Source organism: Amaranthus tricolor, chromosome 10 (genome assembly GCF_026212465.1).
Source record: "Amaranthus tricolor cultivar Red isolate AtriRed21 chromosome 10, ASM2621246v1, whole genome shotgun sequence".
In the NCBI taxonomy this organism is placed as follows: Eukaryota; Viridiplantae; Streptophyta; class Magnoliopsida; order Caryophyllales; family Amaranthaceae; genus Amaranthus; species Amaranthus tricolor.
In genome coordinates, this window is record NC_080056.1 from 10,446,315 (window position 1) to 10,466,055 (window position 19,741).

General features: G+C 31.4%; 2 protein-coding genes across 3 annotated transcripts; one reads left to right on the forward strand and one right to left on the reverse strand.

The window, feature by feature from the left end:
• The first annotated feature begins 3,294 nt into the window (after positions 1 to 3,294).
• LOC130824818 (zinc finger BED domain-containing protein RICESLEEPER 2-like) lies at positions 3,295 to 3,684 on the forward strand. Its single transcript, XM_057689836.1, has one exon. The coding sequence runs from the start codon at positions 3,295 to 3,297 to the stop codon at positions 3,682 to 3,684; it is 390 nt and encodes a 129-aa protein (XP_057545819.1).
• A 3,921-nt stretch (positions 3,685 to 7,605) lies between these two features.
• On the reverse strand, positions 7,606 to 10,390 carry LOC130825441 (uncharacterized). 2 transcript variants are annotated; one of them, XR_009046897.1, is made up of 3 exons: positions 9,514 to 10,390; positions 8,258 to 8,420; positions 7,606 to 8,096 (listed from the first exon to the last, which is right to left on the reverse strand). XR_009046897.1 is itself a non-coding variant. In XM_057690677.1 (2 exons), the coding sequence occupies exon 2, from the start codon at positions 8,158 to 8,160 to the stop codon at positions 7,765 to 7,767; it is 396 nt and encodes a 131-aa protein (XP_057546660.1). In that variant the 5' UTR covers positions 8,161 to 8,420; positions 9,514 to 10,389; the 3' UTR covers positions 7,606 to 7,764. The 2 variants fall into 2 exon arrangements, 1 of the variants encoding a protein (XP_057546660.1); XM_057690677.1 differs by having other exon boundaries at positions 7,606 to 8,420; positions 9,514 to 10,389.
• Between the last annotated feature and the right edge of the window lie 9,351 nt (positions 10,391 to 19,741).

Sequence of the window (19,741 nt, forward strand, 5' to 3'; positions counted from 1 at the left end):
TTTTCTTAATTTGTCTTTTATGACTAATTAAGCTAAATATTCTTAGAGAGTTAGTATATGAATTTTATATAAAAAAATATTTTAAATAAAAATAGAGGTAAAAAACGCATGGTTGAACGAAAAAAGACAAAATAAAATTAAATAAAAAACATTCTACTAAAATTGGGTAATCCGGATCCGACGCGGTTTAAACCGGGTATCCGGATTCCGGATACTCGGTTTAATCTAAGTCGGAACTGGATCACGTCTTTAGGTATCCGAAAAATCGGATATTCGGATTTCCAGATTCGGGTCGACCCGATATTCAGTTTTGAATACCCCTAGCTGTATTGATTTTGTGTTTGGTAATTTGAAGGTTGTTGTTTGTAAAAAAAAAATTCAAAGCTGTTTATTGTAAAATAACTAAACTTAAGGTTGTAATTGATAATTGATCCAATAATAAATAATATATGATAAATAATATATGATAAATAATATGTACTTAACAAATAAATATAGTATTTTTTTATGTACTCAAACTTGTTTCGATTTGAATTTTCTCAAAACTCTAGCTCAAATTATGACAATGTTTACAAAAGTCAAATTATTTAAACAATAGGTAAATTCATAGAGACATTATCTTTCAAATAGGCTATGATTTGCCAAAATTCTCCATTACAAATTAATATAGTTAGCCAATTCAACTTATTAACTCAAATATGCTACAACTAGCCAAAATTTTACTTAATAACAAAAGCAAAATTTAAAATAAAGAAGTCATTCGTCTATGATAGCATCTGATAACTTTGTCATCAATGAAAAACACGTTAATAATAGTTAAAATTAACATTTATATGTTTGAAGTCTTGGAGGATAAGGGGTTGTGAATAAGTCGTACGAAGACAGAATACTTGCGACTAGGGATGCAGGCGGGGCGTGTTTAATAGGAGACCCGCCCCATCGGGACGGGGATAGATCCCGGTTTGATGGGTCATGGGGCGGGTACGGGTATAAAATTCATACCCACCACGGGGATGGGGATGGGGATGGGTTTTAGGTGATACCCGTCCCATCCCCGCCTCGCCCCGCCCCGCCCCGCCTCAAGAAATTCACAAATTTTTTTAAAAATTTATTTTCAAATTTCTGAAAAGCTTGAATTTATTTTCAAATTTTTTAAAAAATTAAAAAAACCCCGGTTTATATTGTTTAAAAAAAAAATTCAAAACCCTAAATCTACTTTGGGCCTTGGAAATCCCGTCTTCTTCAATGCTGGCCGTCATTTGCTACTTCTTCAATCTTCACTGCTGCAGCCTGCAATCATCTTCTTCTTGAAATAGACTCCCATCTTCTTCAATCTTGCTGCCGTCATCTTGCTTCTTCTTCACCATTCAAGTTGAGACGTCGACAAGAATCTAGACCACTGCCATTCTTCTTCTTCACCGTTTTTAATTGTTTCTTTCAGTTCATCACCGTTCTTCTTCTTCTCAAGATCTTCTTCAGATTGATGCTTTATTTTCCTTGTTGCACTTCGTCATCAACAAGTAAGCATCAAAGAACATCGTCTCTGTCTTATTCCCCATTTTTTGATTTTCATTTCAGTTTTTATTTTCTCAATTCTTCCATTATTTCTTTAATGGTGACATTATTGTATTTTACTTTAACTGATATCTGAGTGAGGAACTGAGGATTGAAGTCATATGCAAGTTCTTATTTTTCTTATAGAATTTGATGAATTTTATGGATTGTTGGTGTAGGTCTCATAAATTGATTTCCCATGAGCAAATCAGAAACTGGGAACAAAATTTTCAGTAATTTTAATAGTTAGATCTTAGTAGTTGAGGTACGCTACGTCTCCTTCTTTAGCAGCTGTTTCAAGATTAACATCCATCGATGATGTTGTCATCCTTCAATAAAAACTTCTAGCTCTGGTATTTCATCCTCCAAGTCACCACTGAACAGAACTACAGACTGTGCAGAGAACTGAACTTTAAAGCACAGGAAAAGAATAAGTAAACAAAGATAAAACTAACACTTAGATCAATCGAAAATCATTGATTATTTTGTAAGTGTGTGTTAGCTTGATGAATTTAATTTATTCTGAACATTTCAAAATTTCAACCTTTTTTTGCATCGTTTTGTGTGGTTTTAGTAGATACATTCTGAACATATTGGCTAGGATTTAGTAGATTCTAACATGATCTGCTTTGTAATAGTTCGAGTATTCCTTACTCGTCTTGTGATGAATTGACATTTATGAGTTTTGTAGCCTGGTTTTCCATAAGTTGCACAAGAACAATAAGAAAAGAACAATACTAAATATGTTATTTGTTATTCATGGTGTGTGTTTGTGATTATTGATAATGCTTTGTATCTCTCCTGAGAGTTATGGGGGTTAGTGTATGCATAAACATCCTTTTATCTTACTTGTTAGATAAATATGGCTTCAAACCCATCAACTACTGCAAGCTGTACTCCTATTAGCGTCGTTGGGTATGAAAGTCCAGCACATGTTGTTTCCAATCCTAACGTGTTACCTATAACAAGTAAGCACCCTTCGGCGGTTTGGAATGATTTCAAGAGAAAGAGAGTTGGTGGGGTAGAGAAGGCTGAGTGCAATCATTGTAATAAGCTACTTTCCGCCGGTGCAGAGGCGGGAACTTCTCATTTGAAGGACTACATTCAAAGTTGTCGAAAGCGAATATGTCAAGATCTTCGGCAAACAAGATTATTTGGTACACAACATAATGTGAATGATAGTAGTGATTCTTTGACTTTGGCTCCTTATGAATTCCGTCAAGAAGATGGAAGAAAGGACTTGGCCGAGATGATTATATTGCATGAGTACCCCATTAGCATGGTTGAGCACTATGGCTTCAGGAAGTACTCTAAGACTTGACAACCTGGTTTTAAAGTACCGTGTCGTACCACTACTAGGAAGGATATAATGAAGAGATATGAGGATGAGAAGGAAAATATTCTAGCTTTGTTGAGGAAAGTCAAAATTCGAATTTCATTAACTATGGACATGTGGACTGCAAGTAATCAAAGGAAAGGCTATATGGCAGTCACTTCACATTTCATTGATAATGCGTGGAAGTTGCAAAGTCGAATCATAAGGTATTACAATCAACTACTAATTGTACTTGTGCTAACATACTTTACTTACCTATTTACTTCTGATGCAATTATTTTTTTGACTAGGTTTCTTTATGTCCCTGCCCCACATAATGCCGGGTTCTTGCCGATGCATTAAAACAATGCATTCAATCATGGAACTTGGATTTGAGATTGGCATCTATCACAGTAGATAATTGTATGTCTAATGATGCTATGATGGACATCATAAAGGACTCTTTCCCATATGGTTCTCTACTTTTGGATGGTGAGTTCTTACATATGCGTTGCTGTGCTCATATACTTAATCTAATTGTTCAAGATGGATTAAATGCTGTAGTGTATGATGGAGTTAATCGAATAAGGGAAAGTGTTGTGTTCTGGACTGGTTCTGATAAGAGAGTGCAAAAGTTTGAAGGTGTAGCTAATCAATTAGCCTCCGGTTACAAAAGGAAATTAACCCTTGATTGTAAAATTCGTTGGAATTCAACATATGAAATGCTTTGTGTTGCTATTAATTATAAGGAAGTGTTTGCTGTTTTAAGTGGTCGAGATAAACTATACAAAAACCCACCAACTCCTGAAGATTGAGAAAAAGTTGGGAAAATATGTGAGTTATTGGAAGTGTTTGCTAAATATTTAGGATCAGTGATTCAAAGTAATAGGGAGATCATGGAGACGTTAATAATCGTATACAAGCGGGTTAGCTTAAGTGGCGAGCAGCAACCAGGGTGCTTTGTGATAAAAAGTTCCCGAAGAGTTAAAAAGGTAAGTTTTACCGCGTTGCAATTAGGTTGGCGTTGTTGTATGGGACAGAATGTTGGCCGGTAAAGAAGGTTTTCGAACAGAGGATGAAGGTAATAGAAATGCGTATGCTGAGGTGGATGTGTGGTAACTATGATGGATAGGATAAGAAACCAGGAGTTCAGGGAGAAATTGGGGGTTGCACCTTTTTTTGCAAAGATGCGGGAGAACAGGTTGAGATGGTTTGGGCATGTGCAAAGAAAGACCCATGACGCACCAATAAGAAGGATCAAATGCATCATAGTGGAGGGCAACAGAAGCCGAGGAAGACTTAGGAGAACGTGGGAGGAACACATTAAAAGTGACCTACATGAACTTCACCTCTCTAAAGACTTGACCAGGGATAGGAGCAGTTGGCAGCGCCTAATCCATGTCTTAGAAAACTAAACCTGTCCCTTTTACCCATCGTTTGTTATTGTTCATTGCGTTTAATTATCGCTCTTTACCTCCTTCCTTACTTCTATCTTAATTTTTAGTTATTTGCACGTATTCTATTTATTTTATTTGTAAGTTGCAAGTTTCTCTCTCTTTGAAGACCTTTCTCGAGCCGAGGGACACTTTAACCGCACTCTCCGGTATGGATATGAGTTGTCGTCTTTCTTCCATCCCCAGAGCCTGAGCATAATTTTCTATGAGCGGGATACACTGGGTATAATGATGATGATGTTTGAAGCAATCCTAAAAAATATAAATTTGTCTCAAATAAATTAGAAAAACCTGTAATTAAACAAATCGCAATCAGATGTTAGATTTCATCTAATTCGAAGTCAAGTTGAGTCGAAATGTTTGATTTTTACTGAGATTCTACTTGGATGCAGAGTCAAAGTATATAAAAGAATTCAAACTCGGTCATCTTTTTTTTTTTTGTTTCAAATCAAATTATTTTTCTCAGATTGAGTCGGATTAGGATAATATTCAGCCGTAGTTGATGTAGATCCATCGAACCTAACATTAACTATTCCAAAGATAAACTTGTTCAACATTTGGGTTTGGTTCTCTTTAAACTTTAAGCTAATTTTCAGATTATTCGAGATTCATAAAGTAAATAATCGAATCTCTTAGTTGTACTTTTAGTTCACATTTATATATATATATATATATATATATATATATATATATATATATATATATATATATATATATATATATATATATATGTATATATATATATATGTATATATATATATATATGTATATATATATATATGTATATATATATATATATATATTTATATATATATATATATATATATAAATATATATATATATATATATATATATATATATATATATATATATATATATATATATATATATATATATATATATATATATATATATATATATATATATATATATATATATATATATATATATATATATATATTATGTTGCATTATCAGTTAAGCGGTTTCTAATTGAGTGTTTTCTTTACCATGAACTAAGTTTTCTTTAAATTGAGTCGTTTTATTATTTGAGTATTTTATTTTATTTCGAATATTTGAGTCTTTTTTATTAAATTTTCTTTTTACAACAAAACAAAGTCTTAGAAATGATTAAGTCAGGTTTAGTTGAAGCTTAATTATGTCTCATATTTAGTTAGTTGAGTTGCAATTTTTTCGTTTGTCGAGTCTTTAAATATAAAATCGCTCAATTAGTTTGAAAATTACCAAGCTTGTAAAGTAAGAATCGAAACAAAAGAATTCAGCCATAAAATCAAGAACTTGGCCAAGGATACACCAAAGAACATGTGAAGGTTATTTGAAGAATATTTGCAAGATCACAAATCAATCAAGATCAAGCGAAACAGTCGTATTATTAGGAGATTTCATTAGTCGTTTTTAGCGCCTAATTTTCCTTATATATTTGTTCGTTACTAATTATAATTTAATTAGTGATGGTAGTAATTTGAAAAACTCTACAATGATTAGAAACTTGTTAATTCGTAACGTGATTATGAATCGTAACTAGTAACGTAAACTTTGGAGGTAAAACTTAAAGTTGAGCAACTACCCATAACAGTTCGAAAAAAAATTTTAATTATTACCCAAGCATATTATGTAACCATGATTGGAATAAATTAAATATTTCATACATATACAAGTGATTTTTAAACATAAAGTACAAAATACATAACTTGTTACATGTACAACAATTTTTACCCAAATCTTAAACTATCTTAGATAAACCTTTCCTACACTATAATAGATCAAATGATGGACAAAAATCACCAAAAAAAAACCCCAACCAGCCATGCCAAAGCTATCCTACTCCCCCTTATAGCCCTTTTTATACTTACATACACAAGCTAAAAACTCTACCCAAGAACCCCTTTTGTTCTACCCAAAGCTTGTGCATCATTACAGGCATGCAAGAGGCAAATATTTGAAACAAAAACACTCTATTTTCTGAATAATTATTCAGCCATAAACCCCAACACATTGCTCCCAAGTTCATCCATGAACAAACACTAAAATCCTTCAAACTTTCAATAACTAAAACACTTTCTTTTCTCATCAAATCTTCTTCAAAAACCCATCTAAAACTTCTGAAAATTTATGTTTACAAACTCAAATCTCCCATTAAAATAATCTTCATCTTAAGAGCTTTCCATAGACACCAAACTTGAAGAAATCCACCAAGTATAGAGTAAGTTATGTTCATTTCTTTATTCCACTAGTTTTTGTTAAAACTTGTTCATGTAAAACATTTTTTTTACATGAATCTTTCTATAAACTAAGATCATTATAAAATGATTAATTTATCTCTAAACTAAGAAAATCATCACTTATAAATCTATAAAAATCGGCCATAATAGAAAGTAAGAAGATGTATTTCCACAAACATATAAATTTTGTTACTTAAAGAATTCAAATAAAATTATGAGATTTAACTAAGTATGTTGCTCAACATAATAAGTATACTCCAAATATATTAAAATCATCACAAGTATTAGTCTAACAACTCTAACTAGGAAAAGTTAAGTGCATCCCAAAATTATTACTGATTTTTGGATGAATGCAATATGTTTAGTTGAAGAGTTGGAGTTGAGACTTGAAGGGCAAGGACCCGAAGTTAGAACCGCTTTTAAGAACGCGTAGGAGCTTACGAAATAATTATATAGGCTTGGAGTCGAGGTATGTCACATGGGGTGATTTTTAAAGGATTTAAGAACAAGTTGGGAAAGTTCGTGTATAAACTTGTTTTTTTAAAAAAAAAAAAAATTCCCAAAGAGAAGTTCTTAAATCTTGAAAAATGATGTCAAAATGATAAATTTGAGTATGGAATAATTTATTACATGTATTATTATTGTGGGCATCATCACTAGTGGAAAAAACGTCTTTTGCTGCGGTTATTTTGCCACTATTTGCTGCGGTTTTGGCCCCCAGCAATAGTGATAGCAGCAAATGTCCTTTTTTAAATGCTGCGGTTCAGAACCGCAGCAAATAAGGGCATTATTTGCTGCGGTCATGGGCAAAACCGTAGCAAATAAGGAGGGTTATTTGTTGCGGTCAGGGGCAAAACCGCAGCAAATAAGGAGGGTTATTTGCTGCGGTTTTGCCCCTGACCGCAGCAAATAACTCTATTTTGTTTTTCTTTTTTCTTTTAATACTCATAATATCAACGTTTGCTTGGAAACTGATGCTGTAAAAACTGATGAGCACTTTAAGAACAATACTGGGTAGCCATCTAGATTTAAGAACAATACTTGGAAGAAGGAAGGTAATCAGGGTATAGCAAGGCAAATATTGTAAAAACTGATGCTGTTATACAAGGCAAATACTTCGATTCTAGTATTGGTAGTTTACCTGGGTAAAATGTAAACAAAGCCTCCAAACTACTGTTATACAATAATCTGATAAATCATTAACATTTCAGGACAAGCCATAGGATGAAATCTCGCACGAAGATGGGCAAATAATACATGATTCTCATCACCATGGACTGATGACCATAAGAGAACCAAGCAGGCGAGTTTTTCTTCAGTATGACAGTTACTGTTTTCTTTGCAAACTCTTCTGCAGGAGTCGACTTAGGACCTTGAGAAATGGTAGCTCTATCGCGCATAGCCTTTTCGTATTGCTTGTATAACTTCCACTCTGGCATGCGGTTGAAGGTAGCAACGGCAGCGTCTCCTAAGTTTGATTTGATGGCACCAGGTACAACAGTGATAACATCAATACCTAATAGCCGAAGTTCTAACTTGCATAAAACAGGGGCGAAATGAGTCAAACGTTGATATTGTTTCTTTTTAATACTCATGATGTACTCCTAGATAACATAATACCCACATTGATATAGCTTTGAAAACAAAATTAACACATAAATTTTAAAGAGTAGGGAAAATATAATATCTTACAGAACAATGTGATTTATCTCTCAAAAGTTGTTTGCTTCTTGTGTTTCTTGCTTGCTTTCCCGTGATCCTATTTATACTTAATGTTTCTAATTCTGTTACAGAAAGAGCCGCCTGCTGTTACTTCTCCACTGGATTCAAGCATCAGCTGTATGGCCTCCAGTACCTGTATGTAGTCATCAACTGCTTTTATGATCTCTAAATCAACCGCATTAAAGCTTATCAATTATCAATCCTAGGTAAAACTTATACATTTTCCTTTGGCTATTACTCTAATTTGAAGAGTCACAAAATCTAACAACTACACCAAAATGCTAACAAGAAGGCTATGCTTCGTACGATAAATGATATTTTCATTTATAAATATTCTGTTCACTATGATATAATTTTGTAATCAACAAATAATGCCACTATTTTACTCCTTATCTTATTTACAAACTCATTAAATCTTATTTCATCCACAATTTTTATCCTTCATAATTATTTGTCTCTTTCTCCTATCTTGTTTTAACCAATAATTTGTAAAAAAATATCAGAATTTAAATGTGTTTTTGCCTCTTTCTTCTATTTACTTTCAGCCATGTTGTAAAAAAATATAAAAATCTAAATATACTAACAATATTAGCCAAATTTAATATAACTTTCAAGAGAATTGAACTAAATCTTCATAAATACAGACTTAAAGCATGCCAAGAAAGTAAAAACTGACCCCAATGAATATAACTTTCAAAGACAACAGCATATCAGCCCTTACCTTCCTTCACTAAATTTAATCAAGTTCACAACCCTTACTACAATAAACGTGATTCACCATGAAGCAAGACAGAAGCAAGCAGACAGCCAACAAAATTTTTATTGAATAACAATTAAAAGGTCACAACAACAGAAAAATTAGAAAAACTTTAAAAAACAAATCAGTGAATAAACGAATATACTCCAAATTTAGTTTCAATTGCAACTCAAACGAGTTCCAGTGACACATTTAAAACCTCAACACTAACACCAATTTCAATGTTAATATGATAGAGGTAGTTTGCAGAACTAAACATTATTGATACAAATAAATTATAACACAAAAAACTAAGGTCTGTTAAATTTTGCTTATCTAAAATGGAGGTACATAAAAATGTTAGCATGTTTTAGATTAAAAATGCAGCAACAATGAAGGAAGCAAGCAATTAATGAACATCAACAATGAAGGAAGCAAGCAATTGATGAAGATGCAAGAGTACACAACTGAAGCAAAATGAAAAACGTACCTTTGACCTGTAGTTCAGAAGAAAGTAGCTGCGACAATAAATATGGAGGTGCCATCTAGTTTTGTAGAATTAATGAAGGAGCCAAAAAAATCAACAGCACCTTGAGCAATGAGAAGGACGCCAATAGAGATGGTGAATAGTAGAAACAATAAATGAGGATCTTCATGTGGATTATGCAGGGAATCATCCAGCGAATTATTCAGTAGTAATGGGAAAGATATGATTCAAATCAACAAACCCTAAATTATTCAGAAAATTTTCGTGAAAGAGGATATGGTGATCAATCTTTCTCAAGGTACCTGTAACATTCAATGATTCATGTACAACTATACTTCCCACAACAATCAGAGAATCGAAATTCAAGAATTTAAATTCAAATTTGTCAAATTTTTCAGCGAAAATTTTAATGTTCGAAATTATGAACAACCCTAAATCATACGCATTCAACAATTCCTCAGAAATTTCCCAATGAACATCAATTGTTTTCAACAATCGATTATATTCCAGAACGTTAATGAAATTATGAAGTATAAACGACGGAGGATTGAATTCGTACCTGTAAGAATGAAATGAAGAAAAATCGCACACTATCTTTTCTCTGATTACTCCTCAACAGAATATGCCTTGAAGAATTTAAATGAAGATGATGATGCATGTTCGATGTTTGAAGAAGTCTGGAAAGTTTGAAGAAGCTTAAGGGTTTGAAGAATGTTTGTGGTAAACTGCTGGTAATGAAGTTTGTGGTAAACTTCGAAGTCTGGAATGGAGCTGGAAGCTGAAGCTGAGTTTGTGGAAAGTTTGAAGAAGCTGAAGCGTTATATTATGACCCTATTTGCTGCGGTCATAAGGTAAACCGCAGCACTAAATGCTGCTGAATCAATAATAAGGTGGGATTATTTGTTATTTGCTGCGGGTGGTGAAGAACCGGAGCAATTGCAAGCTATATTTGCTGCGGGCATGAAACAAACCGTAGCAATTAAAGGTGCACATGTGTATTTGCTGCGGTCGAGACACAAAACCGCAGCAATTAAGGGTTCTTTTTTTTTCTAATTATTTTTTCTAGTTATTGCTGCGTATATTCAAAAACCGCAGCAAATGATAAGCAGCAAATACGTTTTTTTCCACTGGTGCATGCATATTGATTTTATAAATTATTGTATGTTTAAAGGCATGTTTAACACTACTTTGTGAAAGTTATTGTGATGGAAATGATCATATGAATTTTAAAATATTTGAAATTTATTTTAAAAGAAATTTTCAGTAGCTATATGTTAAGAAAATTTCTTGGATACTTTTTGTTGAGATTATTCGTTAAATTGATATTTTAATGGATTTTAAGGTGTTAAATACTCTTATTATAAAACATGGTATTAAGATGAACTCTTCATCATCAAAAATAATTAATAAAAACATATTATAATTTCTCCAACAACATTTGGCAGAATATATTTAGTTTGGAATTTTTTTTTATTTTTGAATAATTGTTAAATTGTTTAACGGTAAATTGTAAAATGGTAAAATATAAAATAATTTCCAAACAAAGACATATGGACTTGAAATTTTTATCACATACTCATAGGGACAGTAGGTAAAATTGGTAAAAGTTTGGGAAGGTTTCGTTTACATAAGGACCTTAATAATTTTTACTCTGTTATTAATAATCGGTAAGTTGGAAAACGGTAAAATATAAAATAAATACTAAATGACTTCTTTTGGACATGAAACTTTTATGAGACACTTATATAAATAGTAAATACATATTCAAAAATTTATATGGATTTTCGTGACCATATATGGACTTAAATAAATTTTATTCGGTTTATCGATAAAATAACAATATTAATTATTAAAAATACCCCATATGATTTTTAATGGTTATTTAAAATTTTATACCCCTTAAAATAGCTTCTGGAATATCATATAATTTTTATAATATTTTATTCGGACTCAAATAATTTTAAACCTCTTTTATTCTATTTATCGATAAAATGTCTATACAAAATAATAAAACATCATACATGAGTTTTATAAGTTCAAATGGCCTAATAAACATGTTATAAGACTTCTGGAAATTTGGTATAATTTTATAAAATAAATTATTAATTATTTACTAATTTATCAAATTAATAGAAAACGTTTATTTATTAAAAAGTGTAATATTGTTAATTAAATTTGGGTAAAAATAGACCTATATAAAAAAATTTATAATTATATTAATAACCTACTGCCTCATAGTATAAATTAAGTTTAAATTAGATGGTTTATAAATTTTACGGATTTAAGACACCATTTAAATAACAGTAAATACCCAAATTTTCGAAAATAATTGTAAGATCGTTATAAATTCGCATAACCAATTATATTCTGATGGAACAACCTTAACTTCATTTTTAATAAGATATTATAATGACTTGATTAATACTAAATTCCAGTTAGTGTTTGCCTTCATAATTCGAGGTGGTTACACTATGGACAGGGTCTGAGGAGGGAAGGACGGCGGCAACTCATACCCATAAAGGAGAGTGTAGCCAAAGGAGTCCCCCGACTCGAGAAAGATAAGGAGACGTAACTATATGGGAAAGATAAATTAAATTCCTATAAATGAAATAAATAAGTAGAATCAACTACAAAATAAAAGAAAACAAAAAACTAATAATAAAATAAACGAGAGAAGTAAGAGGGTAAGAACACCAAAAGATAAATTAAAAAGACATCAATAGTCTAAAACATGGATAAAGGATGAATTCTACCCTACCCTATCCCTTATTTGTAAATCATACTTGATTTGTAGCCGTTGCATAAAGGATGAATTCTAATTTTATGTTGGAAGTTGTAATCTTTGTTTCTTTGTTTTGCTGAATTTCTTTTAGTATAAATAGCCTAGCCTTGCTCTTTTGTAATAAACTCATTCATCATTTTTGAAATCATTATATAACCTTTGAGCAGTTGTTTGTTTTTTCTTTGTAATTTATTTTTAACTTGGATTAGTTGAAAGTAATTTGAAAATCCTATACTTTCCATACTTTTGACTAAAGTTTCTAAATGTGATCACTACAAATAAGTATTGAATTGGCGACAACGCATTTCGTCGCCATTTGATAGCTAAATGGGCAAAAAGTGGGCAGGGCGACGGGCTGAGAGGTGGTCGCCTTTTCGTTCGTCGCTAACCAAAAAATAGACGTCATTTCCTCGCCTATTTCTCTGAAAAAATTGGCGAACAAAGGGCGATGACCATCCCATCGCCAAAAAGAAAGCTGAAAAGGCGACAAAAAGTTTCCTCGCCAATTCTCTCACCAATATTTGCGACAAATTGGCGACCATATTCCCGTCGCCATGCTGGCGACCAACTGCTCATAGCCAACTCGTTGCCTACTGTTTGCGACCACAAGTCATCACCATGTTGTCGCCAGTTATTAATTAATACATATATTTTATATTATTTTTAATATTAAGATAAAAATATATACACATAAAACAAATAAATAAAAATAAAAGAGCTGGAATCATTATATATAAAATAAAGTTTATTTATAAAGTCACATAAATTACATGTAATTAATCATTCATTTGGAGGAGGTGGAGGAGGGGATTGGTACAAATTGAAATGCGATTGAATGAATTTCAAAAAGAGTTCTCGTTCTCTTTGAATTTGTTCAGTCAGCCTTTGGTGAGTCTCATAGGCAGTCTGAGCATTTCCCATTCGTACCGCTTCCCATAATTGATTATTGAACTCCATTTGCCGTAATTCTAAATCCGCAAACCTTTGTTGGATAATGGCGTCATAATCAGGTTGTGCAGGCTGAGAAGATGGAATATACGTTGGCTCAAGAGGATAAATAATTTGAGAGGCGGACCCAACCCCAAATACCTCTTTGCTTTTTTTGTTTTTTTTGCTCGACCCACTTTCTACATTTTTTATTGCATCCAACCAAATTTGACTTGGGTTACGGGTAGGATGCTCCTCCATCAAAGAACGATATTCATCCTTCAATAAAACAAAGAAATTAATTACCAATAAACAAAGTATTAATTGATACTTAAAGAAAAAGGAAATAAACAAGTTTAATAGATTATTACGTTAACTTTTTGTGACTTTCTATTAGTCCATTGGGAACAGTCCCTTGTTTCATTGTTAAAGACCCTATGTGTTCGTGTAAATATTTCATAGGCTGTGGGTCTTTGACCTTTTGATTGTTCCTGAAATATTAAAAAGAAAAATTTAAAATTAAACAAAAGATAATAAAAAAATTCAATATAATACTACTTAATTAACTAAATACTCACCAAATCCCGCATTGTTCTGGCGTGCAGGATTGAGCCACCTATATGGGTGGCTTCAGCTTTGTCTCTTCCTCCACGTCGATTGGAGGAATTTCTAGCCGAAACGGCTTTATTATCTGGGTGTTCCCAATCAGCCTTCCATCGCGCCCAGGTCTCATTATCGATGGAAGGAGGTTTAAAATCGGGCTTGCTTTTCAGCGTCTTGCGCCATTTGAAACGCATATCCACATAACGTTTGGAGGCTTTTTCCTCCCATGACCTTCGAACGAAAAGTTCGAGGCGAGGGCCCCATTTGTATTGTTTCTAAATAAATAAATATTTCATCAAATAAAATACTTAAAATAATTTATATATAAAAAGTCTAAAATAAACAACTAAATAATAATTTTACCTTAAATTCATTAAAATAAAAATTTTTGGTGGGTTTGGTCACCCTCTTCCGACTACTACCTTCGACATCTTGTCTATAATTAAAGGTAGACCTTATTTTTGATGCAATGATATTCTCGGATATCGGATTAAATCTTACAATAATTAACAAAATTAGTTTACAATGAAATTTTAATATTGAAAAAATAATAATGGCAATAAGATTATCGTCTCCATCGTCCTCTTCCATATTATGTATGGAATCACTTGGAGTATTTTCACTACTCCCATGAACTCGGTTACTGTTGTCTTCGTCGCTATTGTTGTTGTTGCTAGTCGAAAAATTATTCAAGAAGATGTCACTAGCCCAATCACTAGGGTCGATGCTCATTTTGCCTATAATATTTATTTCAAACTCTAATATTATTTTCAACTAAAATCAATCTTATCTATACCATAAAATGTACAAATTTTATCTACGTAATGAATTTTATCATCTCAAACTAAACATTACTACGTATAGTATTAAAGTAATTCGAAAATTACATTTAAAAATTTTTAAAAAAAACTGTTTTTATTAACATTAGACATGCTCAAGTTATACCATAATTCGAAAATATAAAAAAAAAAAATTTCGAAACTGATATGTAATAACATCATATTAAAATTAAATTACTCTATAATTCCAAAGTTACATTTTAAGTAAAAGAAATCTGGAAAAATATAACATAAAACATACTCAAAGTATACCATAATTCGAAAATATAAATTACTCCGAAATTTGAAAAATGCATAAAAATAACATTAAACATGATCAAGTTATACCATAATTCGAAAATATTAAAAAAAATATTAAAAAAATGACGAAACAAAATAATAACATTAGACATGCTCAAAATATACCATATTTCGAAATATAAAAAAAAAACATACATAATTCAACATAAATATCATGAAATAACAAGAAAAAACATATTGAAGATGATAATGTACTCCACAGCTCAAAATCAATCATTAAAAAAAAACATTCAAACATAATTTATCATCATAATTTATCATCATAATCATCAAGAACATTGAAAAAATTCAAAAAAAAAACAATAAACACTAACCTTTTAATAAGAAGATGAGAATTTTAGAGTTGAAGATGAGTAGTAACCAGAAAATGATGAGGATGAGATTAAGAGAGAAAAGAAAATTAATAGAGAATGAGATTAATGGAGGAAAAGAAAATTTAGAGCTGAGTATAAGGAAAATGAAGAAGTACAAGGAAAACGAAGATAGAGTCGTAGGAAATGAGAAATTAGGGCGAAATATTATGTTTTATCAGCAGGAGCTGGCGACCAGAGGGCTCGTCGCTGGTTCGTCGCCATCTGCGTTAACAGGACAACACAGTTTGACTTTTTTAGATTGGCGACAGGAAAGGCAGTCGTTGATTCGTCGCCTGATCCTCGGTAATGAAAACCTTTGCGTGTTGTAGTGGGGAAAATATCGGCTGTACTATCAATTATTATTATTATTACCGTTATTATTATTATTATTATTATTATTATTATTATTATTATTATTATTATTATTATTATTATTATTATTAGTATTATTATTATTATTGTTATTATTATTATTATTATTATTGTTATTATTATTGTTATTGTTATTATTATTATTATTATTATTATTATTATTATTATTATTATTATTATTATTATTATTTTATTATTATTATTATTATTATTATTATTATTATTATTATTATTATTATTATTATTATTATTATTATTATTATTATTATTATTATTATTATTATTATTGTTATTATTATTACTGTTATTATTATTATTATTATTATTATTATTATTATTATTATTACTATTATTATTATTATTATTATTATTATTATTATTATTATTATTATTATTATTATTATTATTATTATTATTATTATTATTATTATTAGTGTTTTTATTTATTAATAGTATTGTTATTATAATTATTGTTGATATATATATATATATATATATATATATATATATATATATATATATATATATATATATATATATATATATATATATATATATATATATTATTTTGTTGTTGTTGTTATTATTATTACTACAAAATATTAATAATTCGGAGGAATATAATAAAAATGTATTAAATATTACAAAATATTAAATAATTACATATAAATAATTAAATTACTCTTCATCACTAAAATAGTCGTCGTTCTCAAAATCTTCATCTTCGAATTCTTCGTTTTCTGACAGTACAAGATCCACATCTTCTTCAGTATCTTCATCATTAGCATGCACTTGTTGAACAATTTCGCCAGATGGATCAAGAAGCGGTGTTTGCGAAACATCTTCTTCAATTTTAATACGGTCCCTATTTTCTTCTTGGAAAGCAGCATCTTTGGATTCGTGTTCTATTTCTTTCTCAAATTTATTTTGTTTGACTTTGCATACCGCTCTCAATCTTTTAAATTTTGTCTTGTACTCGGATATGGAAGATAATATATTTGACATGCTTGACTTGCCAACACAAATGGATCATATAAACGATACGAGCGACGCTGATGTATGTCAACTAACTTATATTGTTTATGAATGTTTGTTCCGTGGCTATTTCCAGTAGTAGTTGGGTCATACCAATGACATTTGAACAACGTTACTCTTTTAATAGGTATCCCCGGGTATTCAACCTCTACAATTTCAAGCAATTGCCCATAAAAATCTTATTCGTCACAACCGGTTTCAGCAGCTTTGACGCACACGCCACTATTTTCTGTATATTTATTTGATGCATGAAGTACCGTATGGAATCTATATCCGTTTATGTAACAGACATTGTAACTCCGAGCATGTTTAAGTGGTCCTTCAGCCATCTGCTTCAAAATGTCACTGTTCACTCGGTTATCGAATGATCCTTGTCTTACCTGTATATAATCATAATAACATGTTACATGAATTATTATTAATTATTAATTCTATAAAGGTTTGAGAATACACGAACCTATAGGATGCAATTCTGAACGTATACGAAGTTCACGCAGATCGTGTCTACCCTTGATGTGATCCTTTGTTTTACTTGGCACACACAACAAAGTGTTGAAAATGTTATCAAAAACATTCTTCTCTATGTGCATAACATCCAAATTATGTCGAATCATGTTAGTTTTCCAATATGGAAAATCCGAGAATATGCTCTTCTTCTTCCATCCAGCAGAGTACTTACTAACCTCTTTATTATGTTCCGGTGAATCTTCTTCATTGACTCTCAAAAAACCAAACTGGTCTAATTCATCAAGCAATTCATGTCTAGTCCGAATAATAGGTGGATCTCTTTTCTCAACACGCCTGATCTGAAATTTGTTCTATATCTCCTATAAGGATGACTTCTATCTAAAACCCTTCTATGACAGTCAAACCAACACATCTTCTTGCTATGCGTAAGGTAGAAGGCTTGTGAATCATCCATGCAGTAAGGGCAAGCATATCGGCCCGCAGTATTCCACCCGGACAACATCGAATAAGCTGGAAAGTCATTGATCGTCCACATTAAAGCTGCTCGCAGTTGAAAATTCTCCTTTCTTGACACATCAAATGTACAAATACCCTCCTCCCACAACATATTCAGCTCTTGTATTAGTGGTTGAAGATATAAGTCAATGTTGTGCTTTGGATTACTCGGCCCGGGGACAATCACGGTCAAGAACATATACGGCTTCTTCATGCACATCCATGGCGGAAGATTGTATGGTGTGACAATGACTGGCCACGATGAATACTGTTGACCAAAACTTCCAAAGGGGTTAAAACCATCTGTACACAGACCAAGCCGCACGTTTCGAGTCTCCATTGCAAAGTCTGGATGCATGTCGTTAAATGTCAACCACACTTCAGCATCGGACGGATGTATCATCTCTCCATCTTTAGTGCAGTGTTCTGCATGCCACCTCATATGCCTAGCTATTGCCTCTGAAGCATACAATCTTAGTAATCTGGGGCCCAGGGGAAATAATGAAATTGTTTCCGCGAAACCTTATCGCCTTTACTGTTTCTTCTATATCTAGATGTTTCACAAATATAACAGCAAGTTTCATTCGCATTATTCCCCCAATATATCATACATCCGTTAAGACAACAATCTATCTTCTCAACGGGTAATCCAAGGGCAGCTATTTGTTTTTTCGTTTCATAGAAGTTGTTTAGCATCGTATTCTGTTCTAGTAACACTTCGTTCACAGTAGCACAAATATCGTCGTAACACCTCTCAGTCAGACGATGGTTTGTCTTCAGGTTTGTAAGTCGACCAATAATAGACATCTTGGTATGATTTTTACAACCTTCAAATAAAGGACTATTTACAGAATTTAACATTTCAAAGAACAGTCGACACTGAGGGTTTGGATATTCGTCAACGTGTACCGGTGGTTCATTATCTACTGACACTAAACCATACTGGGAGGGAAGAAACTGATGGTAAGTGTTTGGAAATACACTAGCTACTGCATCATGCACCATCTGTGAGTATGGATTTGGATTGTTTGACGATTGCTCTCCCACTACCGCTACATCATCAGATGTTGTTCCTATCTCTGTGTTTTGATGATATTCCCACTCATAGTAATTTTCAACAAACCCTCTTCTCATTAGATGTTCTCTTATTTCATCTGCTTCCTTATAACAACAATTTTTACACTTTTTACAAGGACATCTAATCTCAGAACTCATGCTTTTTGTACGAGCAAAATCTAAAAACTCTTCCAACCCTCTCATAAATCTTAAACTAAACTTTCCATTTTTTCGTCTGTTGTACATCCAACTTCTTTCTTGCCTAAAATTTATTTTTAACACCTATATATAATATAATAATATAATTATTCAACTGATTAGTAAAGTAAGTTAATGACAATAAAAATATATAAAACAATTCATGAAAATAACAATATATGATAATAATATAAATATTCTAATAAAAATTATTAAAGCAAATTAATGAGAATAAAAATAAAATATAAAATAATAAAAAATATAAAAACTTAAGTAAATAACAAAGGAAATAAAATATGTACTAATTAAATAATAAAATTAAATCAAATAATGACAATAAAAATTAAATATAAATAATAAAAATAAATAAAACAAGCTACATAATAAGATAAAAAAATTACTAACCTCTTGTAATTCTTTAGTTTCCGAAATATACAATGCACAACGATTCTGCGACTTATTTATACATAACATGGCGACAACACGACGACTACAAATCCATTGCCATTTTTTAAATTTAAATTCAAAAAGTACAGAAAAAAATGGCGACTACTAAATAACCACTGGCGACCAAAGGACTTCCAATCTATCTGTCGCCTGTACTTAAAAAAAAAGAAAATATAAAACAAAAAAAATTAAAAAAATAAATAAATACGGTCTCGTCGGCGACTACATCGCGACCAAAAGGCTATCGTCGCCATAGTTTGTTTTTTTTCAAAAAAAAAGTATTACTAGCGACTACAGGGAGCCGTCGCGATATCAAAAAAATATATATATACTATATTTTTCCGGCGTGTAAATGG

Bases quoted from the DNA above. Each gene is read 5' to 3' on its own strand.
- LOC130824818 (XM_057689836.1), top strand. From the start codon at position 3,295: ATGTCTAATGATGCTATGATGGACATCATAAAGGACTCTTTCCCATAT.
- LOC130825441 (XM_057690677.1), bottom strand. From the start codon at position 8,160: ATGAGTATTAAAAAGAAACAATATCAACGTTTGACTCATTTCGCCCCT.